Below are 14,189 nucleotides of genomic sequence, written 5' to 3' on the forward strand. Positions count from 1 at the left end.
TCTGGTTGTGCCAATATCTAAAAAGTCGTGTCTACAAGGGATGTCTCTAGACTTTTCCTAACCTCACAGATAGCATGTGATGACATATAGCTCTGATTACACGGAACATGCTGTGAGCAACTGTCGTTCATACTGTGTTACAGATGCAAAATGTTGCCGAGTCAGGAGACCATACTGAACACGTTTTAACTTGTGACCATATCCTAATAAATAGGCCAGAACCATCATTATCATATGTTTGGTCGTTCCTCCCCTTTTCTTGCATCCACACCACATTCCGACTGCTTAAATGAACATACCTACGATGTTTCAGCAACCTGTTTTGAATACAGACCACACTGCAGCAATATTAACACTGTCAGTTTAATTATAACCACGTGATTGCACGCGAAGCCAATAGCCCTGCCACGTTGGTAATACCGGTTTCCTTCATACCATCCAGTCTGCCGAGTGCTGTTGGCAAGCAGAGTACACTTAGCCGTTGTGAGGCAAATTGAGGAGGTACTTGATGGTTGGTTGGTTGGATGGTGGGAGGGAGGGAGGGAGGAGGGGAGGGGAGGGGGACAAACAGCGAGGTTATCGCTGCCATGATCTAATCAAGGGAGGAACAACACAGACAGCACAGCCCTGTCAAGGAAAAACGGATACAATGCAAACAAAAAGAAAAAAAGGAATGACAGGGCAGCAGGAAGAAGAAAGAACAGGAGGGGGGTGGGTGGAAATGGTGAGAGCAGGGGTGCCCTAGAAACGATATATGTGGTGTGGTGCCGCCGCCACCACCACCACCAACACATCCTGACACCAACAATATACCATTCTCATGATAAAAGATGAAAACACCAGGAAAAGAAAAGGGGAAACAAAGCAGCACCACAGATCACACAAAATGTTGGGAAACGTAGAGGAGAATCTGGCTGGTGTGGAGGTAAGGTCAAGGCCTCCATAACCAATGCCTACACTGAGGGACTCAAATCCCAGAGGAAAATTCAAGGACCTACACCTGAGAGGACAAAGCACTTTCATGAAGAAAACTGAGGAAAGACATAACGATGTGGGGGCTGTTCGATAATAGCCTAAACAAGGAAGGTGGAAGGAGATATTTACTATGAAGGACCACAAGGTGGGGGCAGTCCAGCAAAATAAGAATCACTGATCACTGTGAGGGGACCCCGGAAACTATGAAAGGGGAAGGGGGGGGGGGGGGGGGGGGGCCTCACTGCGGAGTAGAAAAAGGATGGAAGATTCCTGCCGGGAGAGGCAGGGGGAAGAACGTCATGTAATGCAAGTCTCCTTGACTGTGCAAAGTTTATAAGACCAGGGAGTAGCCTCTCAACAGCTGGCATGCAATTGAGTAAAAAGAGATTTGATGTAAAGTCATAAATCCACCCCTGGAGGGGTCTGAACCCCAACCAGACTATCAGTAAATTCATTACCTGGTATACCTACATGGTCAGGACCCCAAAGGAAATCAACCAAACAAGCAGTAGAGCCACCAAGATCAGCAAGAAAGTCGTGAACGGCAGAGATCCAGGCATGGCAGGGAAAAACTTCGAGCAATACCTGAAGGCCACTCATTGAGTCCCTAGCTAACAAAACTCGGGTGAAAGAGAACTGTTTAATGAAGCAGAGACGCTGACACGCGACTATTAATTATGCGGTAAACACCCCACATGTGACACACCAAGAGATGGTGTTTCATGCCGACAGAAGACGTGAAGGCATGTCCCAAATGATTGGCAGATTTAGAGCCATCTGTGTCAAAAACAATGGCATCCTGCAACTCCCATAAGAGCATTTGGAACACACTACACAAAACCATTAGAGCAACGAAGCTTTCGGACCCTGCGGAAGAGATCCATCTGAATCTGGGGCTGACGAACTAACCAAGGGGAGGGCGGTCAGGAAAGAACATGGGGAAGAAGACAAGGAGGGGAGATTAAAGTCATGACAGAGAGAAGCAAGGCAAAGCAAAACAAAACAAAACCAGTAGGCCCAACCGAGGGTGGGCAGTGGGCGGGAGATGGCCCAAAGTTGCAAAAAGAAGAGAATAGGAGCAGTGAGCAGGGGAAGAGAGGATGGTAATGGCATAGGAAACCATGAGCTGGGACCACTAAATTGAAACTAGTGATAAGGTTGAACACCTGGATGAGATATTGTCATTGTGAAGGATTGAGATGTTGAAGCAATTGGTTATGGATGTAATCATGGCCAGGAGCTGAATTTTGGGAAGAAGTTAGAGCCAGAAGCAGCTCCTATTCAGTAACCGGTTCATTGTAGGTTTCCGCCTGACAAGGGGTAAAACATAAGCAGGAAGCTTCAGCTCACTATTTCCACACATCAGGCAGCTGGACATAAGGCTGAAGCTGTTGACATCGCAAAATGGGTTGCAAGGTGTTCTGCAACAACTGATGGATCTGTACAAGGACCACCAGAAAAGGCAAGTCCTGGAATGGAAGACTGCTGCTGGCCACCTTGGGGGATGCGGAGTGTAGCCCACACCCATGACAATGGGGACACAAGAACCTAGAGAGGACACAAAGCATTTCCAACACATCCGTTTGCTCTGTTTGATTAAGTAGTGGGCTTTGACACCAAGACGTTTAAAGGTAACAAGACCGGCAGTGGGTAGGTGCCGCTTAAAATGTTGCAAGGCGCGAAGACAATCACAGATAACAGCGACTGGCCGTGCTCCAGCATGGAAATGGCTGACAGTGAGTGGGGCCTGTCAAGCAGGGAACAGCAACACCAGCAGTGCGAATTATCTTATCAGACAGATCACAAATGACTTGAATACAACTTGACAAAGATGGTGGGAAAAAAAGGAAAAAAAAAAAAAAAAAAACAGGGAGGTATATAGAGGCCAATCAAGATGATGGGAAGCCCAGCGAGATAACCTTGTCATCAGGAAATGGGAAGAGAATGAGATCATCAACGGGACGTGGTCACTATCACAAAGGTCATCGTGTGGCAACCAGTGTATGGAAGGAAGAAGGGGATGGAAAGAAAGCAAAAGATCAATGGCAGAGAAAGTGCCATATGCAGCACTAAAATGAGTAGGGGAACCATCATTAATAAGGCACAGATCATGGTCCACAAGAAATTGGTCAATGAAAAGCTCCCAATTGGATGAAAAAGCATTGCCCCACCAAGGGTGATGGGCATTAAAATCTTGGAGGAGGAGGAGGAAGGGAGGGGGGGCTGTTGCTGTAGGAGGGCAGTTAGGGCAGCAGATTTAGGTGGCCTGTCAGGAGGGAAATATAGCAAACTGTGACTACAGAGTCGAAATGGACACAGACGGCAACTGCTTTCAATGAGGAACAAGGTTAGATCCATGTACTAACGATATCCATACAGACCAACATGCAGACACTACCAGAAGCCCTCAAAGGACTGGCCAGGTTCCGACAGAAAGCACAGAATCAACAAAGAGTTAGTGAGTGAGTGTCAGTAAAATATTTCAGGAGAACAACAAAAGCAGCCAAGTAAAATGCAACTCTGGGAGGTGATGCCAATATTTATTTCAGTTCCACTGAACACACACGGAGTGGATATCCAAGTTGGAGGCAAACAAGCTGGAGCCAATCATGCTGCTGGGTCACCATCCAACACTAAAGAGAACAGGATACTTAAATAAAAGTCAGACTCTTGTTGCAAGGGGGGAGATATCACCTCTGGAGGCATGAGGGTGGGGTGTAGGAGGCTGGGGTCACTTCTCCTAGGACTTTGTTTCTCCTCCTCCTCCTCCTCCACAGGTTGAGGGGGGCAGGGTACAGAGGAAGAGCAGGCTTCTACAAGTTCTGAAACCAGAAGAAGGCGGCCCACCTTGGGGCACACAGACAGTGTGTCTCATGGTCGAGTTGTGGTAGCAGGGCTTCGGCCAGAGAGACGCTGAGAGGAGGAGCCCTAGAAGGGAGTTCCATCACTGGGGGGTGCCAAAGAATGGGGGCACCGTTCAGCCGAGGAGCGAGTGGCACTTGGAGGGAAGGGCATGGGAACCACAGGGGATGGGGAGAGGAGAGGGGGGTGGGACTGCAGTAAGGAAGGGGGTGGAGGGGAAAGGATGTAACAGAGGCAAAAACAGAAGTCACTGACACAGGATGAAGTCAGCTAAATTTCTGACAAGCCCCAGTGTGAGACAAACAATCCAGGGCCTTCTATTCTTGTATCTTCTTTACTTTCTTATATTCCGGGCAATCTGGTGAGCACACAGAGTGATGGTAGTGACAATTAACAATCACAGATGGTGGAACACAGGGGCTCCCCTCACGGAGAGGGTGTCCACAGTCACCACAGAGGGTCTGCCATACAGTGGAAAGATGTACGCAAAACGTAAGTTCTGGAAGCACCTCATGGATGGTGGAATATACGGCTTCATGTCACACTGATAACAAATAACCTTGAGCATCTCTGGGAGGGTATCTGCCTAAAATGCCAGAATAAAGGCGTTGTTATCAGTGTGATTGGCACACGTCAAACAAAATGTATGCCCCATCATTCCAGATTGGCCCAGAGAGTTCCTCATCAGTTTGAAGGATGAGGTCTCTATGAAAAATGACTACCAGGACCATAATCTGAGACTGGTGAGATGCAATAGATACTGGGACGGTGTCAAGATGATCACACGCACAAAGATCTGCAGACTGGGTGACAGAAGTAGTTTTGTAATCAGTAGGGAACCCGACCACATCTCACTGAGAAATTCCACTTCACTAAACTTATGTTTGACATATTCCACAGAAAATAATGGCTTTGTGACAGAGAATGTGTCCCTGTCCGTCCTAGTACAGAAAGTGTTTCACCACAAGCCAGCCAGCCTAACCTTCCTCCCAGTATGTAGCAGAGAATGGAAGGCCACAGGGTCATAAGAAGTAGCATTCAGTGATCTGTTACCACTCAGAGACAGCCATAGAATAACAACCAGAATTTTGGACCTTGATAGGTTTTAAAGGTGCCGCCCCCCCCCCCCCTCCTCCCATGAAACATAGACATTGCCGTCAGTGGGGAGGCTTGAGTGCCTCAACGATACAGATAACCGTACCATAGGTGCAACCACAACGGAGGGGTATTTGTTGAAAGGCCAGGCAAACGTGTGGTTCCTGAAGAGGGGCAGCAGCCTTTTCAGTAGTTGCAGGAGCAACAGTCTGGATGATTGACTGATCTCTTCCTGTAACACTAACCAAAACGGCCTTGCTGTGCTCGTACTGCGAACGGCTGAAAGCAAGGGGAAACTACAGCCGTAGTTTTCCCGAGAACATGCAGCCTCCACGAGGAGGAAGGGAGGGCAGTTAGGGCAGTGGATGTAGGTGGCCTGTAAGGAGGGAGACACATCACTGACAAAGCAGGGATCCACATACTAACAACGTCCATATGGACCAACTTGCAAACACGATCGACTGACCTGATTTCAAAAGAATGCACAGAATCCATGAAGGGTGGTGAGTGAGCATCAGTAAAATGAGATTCCTGGAGAGTAACAAAAGCTGCAGAGTAGAACGAAATAAGGGATTGCAATTCCTGAAGGTGATGATAGTATCCAGTATAAATGCTTTGAATAAGCATGGAACAGGAATCCAACTGGGAGGCAAATGGACCAAAGCTGGTCACACCACTGGGTCACCATCCTCCACAAACAAGGACGGGGTGACATGAATAAACAAAAAATGAGAAGTCCGACTCAGGTTGCGAGGGGGCAGTCTGCACTACCGGGAGGCACCTTAGGGGCTTGTGCTGGGACCTATGTTTCTTCTTATTCTCTTTTGCATGTCAAGGAAAGCAGGGCAGACAGCAAACAGACTCCAGTGAGATCTGGAACTGAAGAGTGAGCAAGTGACCTTGGAGCGCACGAGCTGAGGGTTGTGCAGCTGACATTTGGCAGCAAGTCTGCAGTCGGGCAGATGCTGGGGTCTCAATCAACAGCAGATGCTGAAGAAGGGGCACACTTCTCCGGCTGGGGTGGGGGAGCGACACCTTAGGGAGAAGGGAGGAGGAGAGGAAATGGGGTGAGACTGGGATAAGAAAGAAGGAGGAGGGGCAAGAGATGCAACAGAGGTAAAGTTAACTGTCATACACACCTGGTGATAATGTTCGTATTTCTGATGAAATTGGCTTGCACTGTGCTGACTTACACTCCTGTATCTTATTTCTCTTCTTATAAATCGAGCAATCCCGAGAGTGTAGAGATTGATGGTCGTCATAACATGCATAGGTGGCAGAACACATGATCTCTCTTCATGGTGTGGGCATCCACATTCACCGCACAGAGGTCCGCAAACACTGTAAGCATCTGATAAACCACAACCTTGACCTTCTGCAGTATGGTAACCACCTCAAATGCCAAAGGCACAGGCATCATTGCAAGTGGCCTTGTGGTCTTTCTGAACAAAATTAATGTCCTGCAGTTCCTGATTAGTCTGAAATTCCTTATCAGTTTAAAGGACAAGTTCCCTGTGAAAAATGACACCCTGAACAATATTCAAAGACTGGTGAGAAGCAACTGACATTGGGTTGTGACCAAGATGGTCATGGGCACAAAGGGCCACAGAAGTAGTTCTGATCTACGGCAAACCTAACCATATCTCACTTACAGAGCATACTTTGCAAAACTTGTCTTTGATAGCTTCCACAAAAATAACAGCTTGGTGGTGGTGGAAGTATCCCCGTCAGACCTGGTGCAGACCACACGGCAGGGAAAGGCTTCCACCCCAAGCCGGTGAGCTTGGCCCTCCTCCTAGCGGATAGTGAGGGAAGGGAAGGCTGCAGAGACATAAGAATGAGCATTAAAGGATCCATGCCCAACTAAAGAGATGGCTGTAGAACAACAGCTAGTTTCTTTTTTTGTGGATTAATATGTTTCACAAGCAAAGTGTCCACCCCGATATCCTCACTTCGATCAGGGGTTGTCCACATGGGCATCAGTCAATCACAGGAAGGGCCATCTGGCATAGTGTCCATTGCCAGGATGACAAATAACCACTCCTAGGATTACATGGGCAGGTAGCAGCCCAGGTATCAGAAGTGGTTGTGAGGGGGCTCAATCAAAAGAGTGCATAATGACCCCACTACAAGAACTGATTACCCTGCTGGCTGTAGAATGTTAAAAGGATGATGACAAGGAAAGAATGAAAAAGTTGGTAAGGCCACACGCCAATGACTAAGTAAGGTGTACTTCCCCAATTGGCTTGCACTGTGCTGACAAAATTTAAAAGAGGAGCTCAAACCCAAGAGGGGAAGAAAGTGACAGAGGGAAGGAGTGAGGACAGGGAGAGAGGGAGGGGCATGGGTAAGGGAACGCAGCCCAGGAAGGAAGCAAGGGCCACAATAGCTCAGCGCCTTATGTGCGCCATGCACCAACTCATGAAAGAGCCACAAGTCCCCTGAGGGTGGGGGAAAGGGGTGTGGGGTGGGGTGTGGTGGTTGGGAGGACTAAAAGGAGGAATCACTGATAAGGCACACTCTGAGGCTTCAAGGAACAAGGTAATTGAGATAACTATGGAGGTTAAATTGTAGAGATAGCAAGGCTTGATTATTGTAGGCAGGTTCAAGTGGATATAGGTTACAATAGTTACGCTGAGATAAAGAGTCTTGCACAAGATAGATTAGCATGGAAAGCTGCATCAAACGAATCTTCCGACCGAAGACAACGACGCCGACATCTACCGCCACCGCCACCGCCAACAACAACAACATTGGCAGTACTGAAATTTCATTTCCTAAAGATAAGGATTGGTCCAGCATTTGTCTCCTTGTAATTTTGTTGTTTCCTCTTGTGAATTTTTCTTTTGATCTATAATATTTTCAGTAATGAAAACTTTTGATAGAGGATGGAATCAATGGCATATAATATTTGAATAAAGGGAAACTTCTAAAATAAAAACAGTTTGAGATTTATCCCTGCAAGTGAACCTTTGCACATTAATATTGTGTTCCACAGTGAAGTCTATACCATACTCTTTTCATCAGTCGATCAGTCATCCCTTCCACTAGAAAAAGGGAGAGAAAATACCACCAAATAATACTTACTTGACAAATGTTGGAAAATGAACCAAAAATTCTGGACAGTCAACTACACCTTCCAGGTGAAAATTGTATTTTGTACCAAACAATGGGTATGGGGGCACACGTCCTTCAAAATCTACAAAATATATTTCATTACCAAAAGACGTCTTTCCCGATTTTTGTAGACGGTACCTGAAAATAAATTTGATCAGATATATAAAACTATTCCTCTGAAGCAACATACAAGTAAATGTAAGTTACACAACATAAGAAGAATGCTGAAATCAAGTACTGCAAACACATCTCTCAGCACATTAAACACTTTCACAAGACCCTGAAATATTTAATGGCACAATTATTCCTACTTTTTTTTTTTATTCTAAAACATCCCTTTAGCTTGTGTGTGTGTGTGTGTGTGTGTGTGTGTGTGTGTGTGTGTGTGTGTGTGTGTGTGTGTGTGTGTGAGCGCATGCGCGTGCGCCCCCATATGTGTGTGTGTGTGTGTGTGTGTGTGTGTGTGTGAGAGAGAGAGAGAGAGAGAGAGAGAGAGAGAGAGAGAGAGAGAGAGAGAGAGAGGGGGGGGAAGGGTGGGGGTGGGATGAAAATGTGTGCTCAATTATTTCAAGTTCTTAATATGACTACATGTCCAAATCCTTACTTATGCACCTACATCCTATGTAAATGGTGTTGAGAAAATCCCTAATATATATTCTTCACATCAAAGTGAACAAATAAAATATGATTTTGCATAAGCTGAAAGGCACAGATTTCATGCAATATGGAACCCTCTGCAGGAAATGCCCATCAATTTCATCGACTATGCCAATACCGTTAGCAACAGTGAGTGACAAATTATGTGTCTGTTCAACTGGAGCAAGGAATATACAGAACTGTGTATACTGGGCAACTTCCACAACAGCTCCACCAATGGTATCTACAAGCCATGAGAGATGTACGATACGCAGGGAGCAGTGGCAACATAACTTTGTGCAAACTGGGCTGATAAGGCTTGGATTTCCTGCGAGAATACTATTTCAACAGGATTGGGCAACAGCATACGTAGCAGAAACGTCTATGACAAGCATGAAAGCTAAGTTCCACCCAATACGTGCTTTCAGTGATGATGTGTTACCCCAAGAATTACCAGTTTATCATACTGTGATTTTGGCTTATTATAATAACTGAAGCCAGGGTGTATGCAGAGAAACAACATACAACACAAGACTTAAATGATGCAATTTGTCAAGTACTTGTGTCCAAACTGATGGATAGCATCGTCTGGATACTGTCTTCAATACACAACTTTGAGAATTCACGAGTTCAATTGTATTGGCATACGTTGTTTTCTGTGTATGTAGTATACTGCAAGTAAACTAAGTTGTGCATATTTCAAAACTGTGTGTTTTGTATGTCACACTCCGTATCTTTAAAAACAGTCTGAATGAATAGTGTTCCCCAAAACTCAACCATGGCTACCCATGTTACTTCCTGTCACTCACCCAAACTGAACAGCACCAGCTCATATCCCAAAGACTTACTTCTTGTCATATTACTGATATCCCTGCAATCTTTTTGCTGCCATTTTCAAAGAAAATGTTGTCCTCCCTTCGACAATTCAAGCTTTGTAACTGAAATTTTTATTTAGTTGTATTCAAGTCATTAATTAACTTTTAGAGTCAGATACTGATGAAAGCACTTACATCTTTCTAGCCTGAGCAGTGCGAGGTAAACATATATAAATCAATGTATTCATAGAAGCTTTATTTAAAAATACTTATGCAATTCAATTTCTTTGTTTTGTTGTATGGAGTTTACAAGATTATGACAAAGTGGTATCATACTTCTCTACTGATGCAAAATTTCGCAGTATCACTGTTGGTTGCTGCCACGTTTTAGCCAACTGCGAGTGATCGCTAGATGATGGACTCAGCCTTGTTAAGTGCCTCACTGCACTAAATGATATTAATAAATAATAATAATAATAATAATAATAATAATAATAATAATAATAATACCATAATAAATGAAATATAGAAACATACAGTCACACTACATAATTAATGCAATTCACATGGGCAGTTTATTCTGAAATATGATTGAAGACAGGCACAATCTGTTCATAATTACATTATTTATACTGTATATAGTCAAAGTAAAATCTATTAATGTATCAAGCATTCAACAAAAAGTGAAACAAGAACATTTACTGGACAAAAAATGTCGGGCAATTAAGAGCATTAAATAACTTCCACCCCTGAACTTGAAATTACTGGATTGACATTTAAGTGAAAAATATTAAATCTACTGAACAGAAATACTATTCAATGATATGGACTACTTTCATGTATATTATCAATGAATGAAAGCTGTCTCTGCCTTTACAACAACAAATGTAATTGATATGTTAATAAATAACCTTGAAACAGAATCCTGTTTTCTACTCAGAATTGTTAAAAGAACCTTCAATTAATGACAAAAATACTTTGAAACTAAAAGAAAGATGCTAATATGAAAAAGAAAGTAATTAAGGTTTGTTGGGTTTCATCGAGCCTCTGGACTGATGCAGCTAACTAGCAAATGCAAAAACCACAAGAAAACCAGTAAAACCTATTGACTTCCCGTTTATTCAATGAACAGATACACTTACACAAAACTTATTAAGTTTCTTGTATAACTGAATAATACAGTTGTATTCTGAGAGCATACTGTCAGACTATGTAGTGGATCATACTGCCTAAACAGATGCTTAAGTCCCTTCTACAGAAAGTTGTGGCACCCAGGACTATACCAGTTTTAGTCCACTCAATGCGCATCTCATTGCCTAACTTGTATGGATCACAGGCTAGCCCGTCCGGCTCATGAGACTCTGCAGCAAAACACGACTTGCTAAGCTAATCAGACCGTGCTGACAAGCCTCGGCAGCCCTCATTTTGCTCGGTGAGGCTGCCAACCAGACCAGCCTATTGCCTCTGGTGCATTATGTTCTGTATCTATTAGCAAAGCCCTCTGCTAATGTTCATTTATTATTTTCTCAATTACATTTTCAGGGGCACATAGGCAGTGGTTTCAACAAAAGTCTGACCATGCATGCTTCACAGTGATGCCAGTTTATTTTTCACCCCCAGCCAGTTACAAAATGCACACTGGTGTTTAATTATTATTACTGGAAAAGTTTATGTGACAACAACAACAATTTCAAAATATCTTTCCTCTCGATTGAATCTTAATTTCCAAATAGTGCAAATCAAGCACATATCTAACAGAACGGAAGGCATTGCACTCTTGCAGTGGCTTTGTTGATAATCACATGTAATAGTATACTGACACACAGCAGAACTCCATCAATACACGCCTTCAAAGTAATATTTTTTCCCGTCAGTTATAAAAGGTAGCAAACACATATAAGGTGCACCACAGCACAGGCAGTGGGCTGAAGTGGTGAACATGCAAGTAGTGTGGACAGTGTAGCATGCTGCGGAGTGGATATCTGGTATTTGTGGTGTGGCAAGCTGCACTGAGATCAAAGATGTGGCGGGCCAATCTGTAAGACACATGCTGAGTGGGCTGAAACTGGCACTGAACACAGCTGTATCTGAAACTGTAATTATTCTTAAACACTAGTTTTAGCTACCCATCCAACTAAACTTGAGAAAACTTGTTATAACAGAACAAGGTGGTAGTTGACACATGTTCAGGCTGTCCAACAAATGATAGAACCATTCCTCTATTAGGAATGCTTAAGAAGTTGAGTAAGTAGGAACATGGTGAGAGCTGTCATTAAACACACTAACACATTGGAATTAACATTTTGCAATAATTCTCCTCAGTAAGTGCCTTATGCTTAATTCAAATGAAATGTCACAACAGAAAGAACACACTATAATTTATACTGCTGATGGTTAAAATTGCCAAATCATAAATGCGGCAGGCAACAAATGTCAAATTGGCGTGAAGTGTTTAAGATGTTTGTGCATGCAAATGAGAAGCATTTCAGCACAAAGTGGGTAGTTGTAGCACTACGTATGTTCTGTACATGAGTCATTCCATGTCAAATCAACACACTTTAAATAAAAATTTTACCTCACCCTCTTAGATTTTGCTGAAAGTTGGTATACTTATGGTGGTGCTCAAACTAAGAAAAATACGAAATTTCAATTTTTTACCTCAAACCATTCCTGAAATACGGTCATGTAAACTTTTCAAAAACTGGCCAAAAATGTGTGAACAGACTTTTTTAAAATTGCCCAGGAGCTGCCCTAACTGAGCTAGAGAACTGGGAAAGGTGTCATTCTGCAGTATTTTTCTTGCTCTTTCCAGTGATAGACAAAAAACATAGCTTCTAATTAATAACCTTTTTCAAAATGGTAATTAATATTTTGATTTAATTTTTTATACAAAAAGTACATAATTGAAAATTTTCAAAATATTTCCATAACTACTTCATACTATCATAAATCACATGGCAAAATGTTTTTCACTAACGGCTCTAGTTTGACCAAACTGTCCTTTACGTCAGTCCTGTACGTCAGTAGAGGACTGTATACATAGGGCTTGATGTTTGTACAATAATTCAGAGACTGGAACCATTGTTGAGATAATGTAGTCTGCATTGTTACCTTCTAAGGCTTTGTGTGGCTACAGCATTATTGTGCACTGTGGTTTTAGTGCAAATCAATTGGTACCTCTGTGTTGACCAGTCTGTATCTATTATATTTAATAGTTCATTTTCAAGTAAATCTATACATTGAAGGACAGTTTATAAATGGTTTTTGTATAAATATGGAACTAAGTAAAAAGTGCAGTGCGGTAAGAGTAAAGTGTTGCAATCTATTGAAGAAGTCAAATCATTTTATTAGAGACAGAAAAAACTGAGAAATGTCAGAATATGGATGACCAAATTATTTCCTCAAATACCAAGTGGTGCCAAGATTTGTGATAAATGTAGGAAAGATGTAACCAAATTGAAAAAGACACCAGGGGCCCATCAGTGATGAAAGTGTTGAAGAAGAATCTTCTGGATCAGAGATAATCATCCGAGACGAAGACCCTAACTTCACTCCAATTTCAGTAGCTGTTAAAACATTTAACACAACACTTCAAGAACTAGGTGAGTCCCCAATTGACAAGAGAAAACTAACATCTAGGCATTACACCAAATCAAAAGTGAAGAAAATCTCATCAATGACAAAAAATTTTTTTGTTTCTGCTGAAACTTCTTCGTCAGATACTGATGAATCCATTCTTGAAAATTTTAAAAGAAACTTTAAAAATTCTATAAGTAGAGGAAAAACCTAATGATTCTTACACGTTTACCTGAAAAGTGGAGTCAGGAAAATAATGAGGGAATTTAATGCTCCTAATTACATTGTTCGGCAGTCCAAAAAAAATTGGAAAGAGAAAGGATTCATGGAAGGTCCAAACCTAAAACCGGAGAAGTGTTTACTAACAGAAACTGTCAAAACTGTACATTCATTTTATGAAATTGATGAAGTTTTCAGGGCAATGCCAGGTATTAAAGATTGTGTGACAATTACAGAAACATTTGGAAATAAAACAAAAATATCAAAGAGACTTATTTAGTGTAACCTTAAAGAAGCTTACAAGCATTTTAAAGACAAGTTTCGTAACATAAAAATAGGTTTCTCTAAATTTGCTGAGTTGAGACCAAAACATTATGTATTAGCTGGCCGGAGTACAACACACACTGTCTGCGTGTGAACAACTCACCAAAACATAAAATTAATGATAGAAAATGCCAAAGTAAATGCAGTAACAAACAGCAGCTTAAACAATTATAAGCAGTGCATTGCAAGAATGCTTTGCAACCCATCATTAGTTAATTGCAACATGGGAAACTGTGAATACTGCCCAGGAGAAACTGTCGTACGTAAAATTTTAAAAGACTCTTTTCATGAAAACTTAATTGAACAAGTTCAGTTCCGACAGTAGATGTCAGCTGACTGATGTAATCTGGAAATTGTTCAGAAAACTTCTGAAGAATCCATAGATTTATTTTGTAGTAAGATGTCAACTTTGATTCGGGATGATTTCATTGCCAAGCAACAACGAACATTCCTTAACTTCACAAGAGAAAACCTTATGGAATCTGAGTTTGTTGTCATATGTGATTTTTCAGAAAATTATAGTATAGTTCTACAGGATGAAGCTCAGAGTTTCCACTGGACAATACAAAC

General features: G+C 42.4%; 1 protein-coding gene across 1 annotated transcript in view; it reads right to left on the bottom strand.

Annotated features, from left to right (window-relative positions):
• Nucleotides 1-14,189, bottom strand: part of LOC126272216 (mRNA cap guanine-N7 methyltransferase) — a 107,817-nt gene that overhangs the window by 65,369 nt on the left and 28,259 nt on the right. The window contains exon 5 of the mRNA XM_049974916.1: nt 8,020-8,187. Within this exon, the coding sequence (XP_049830873.1) occupies nt 8,020-8,187 (168 nt within the window). The remainder of the gene's footprint in view (nt 1-8,019; nt 8,188-14,189) is intronic.

This window comes from Schistocerca gregaria, chromosome 5, assembly GCF_023897955.1.
Source record: "Schistocerca gregaria isolate iqSchGreg1 chromosome 5, iqSchGreg1.2, whole genome shotgun sequence".
Taxonomy (NCBI): Eukaryota; Metazoa; Arthropoda; class Insecta; order Orthoptera; family Acrididae; genus Schistocerca; species Schistocerca gregaria.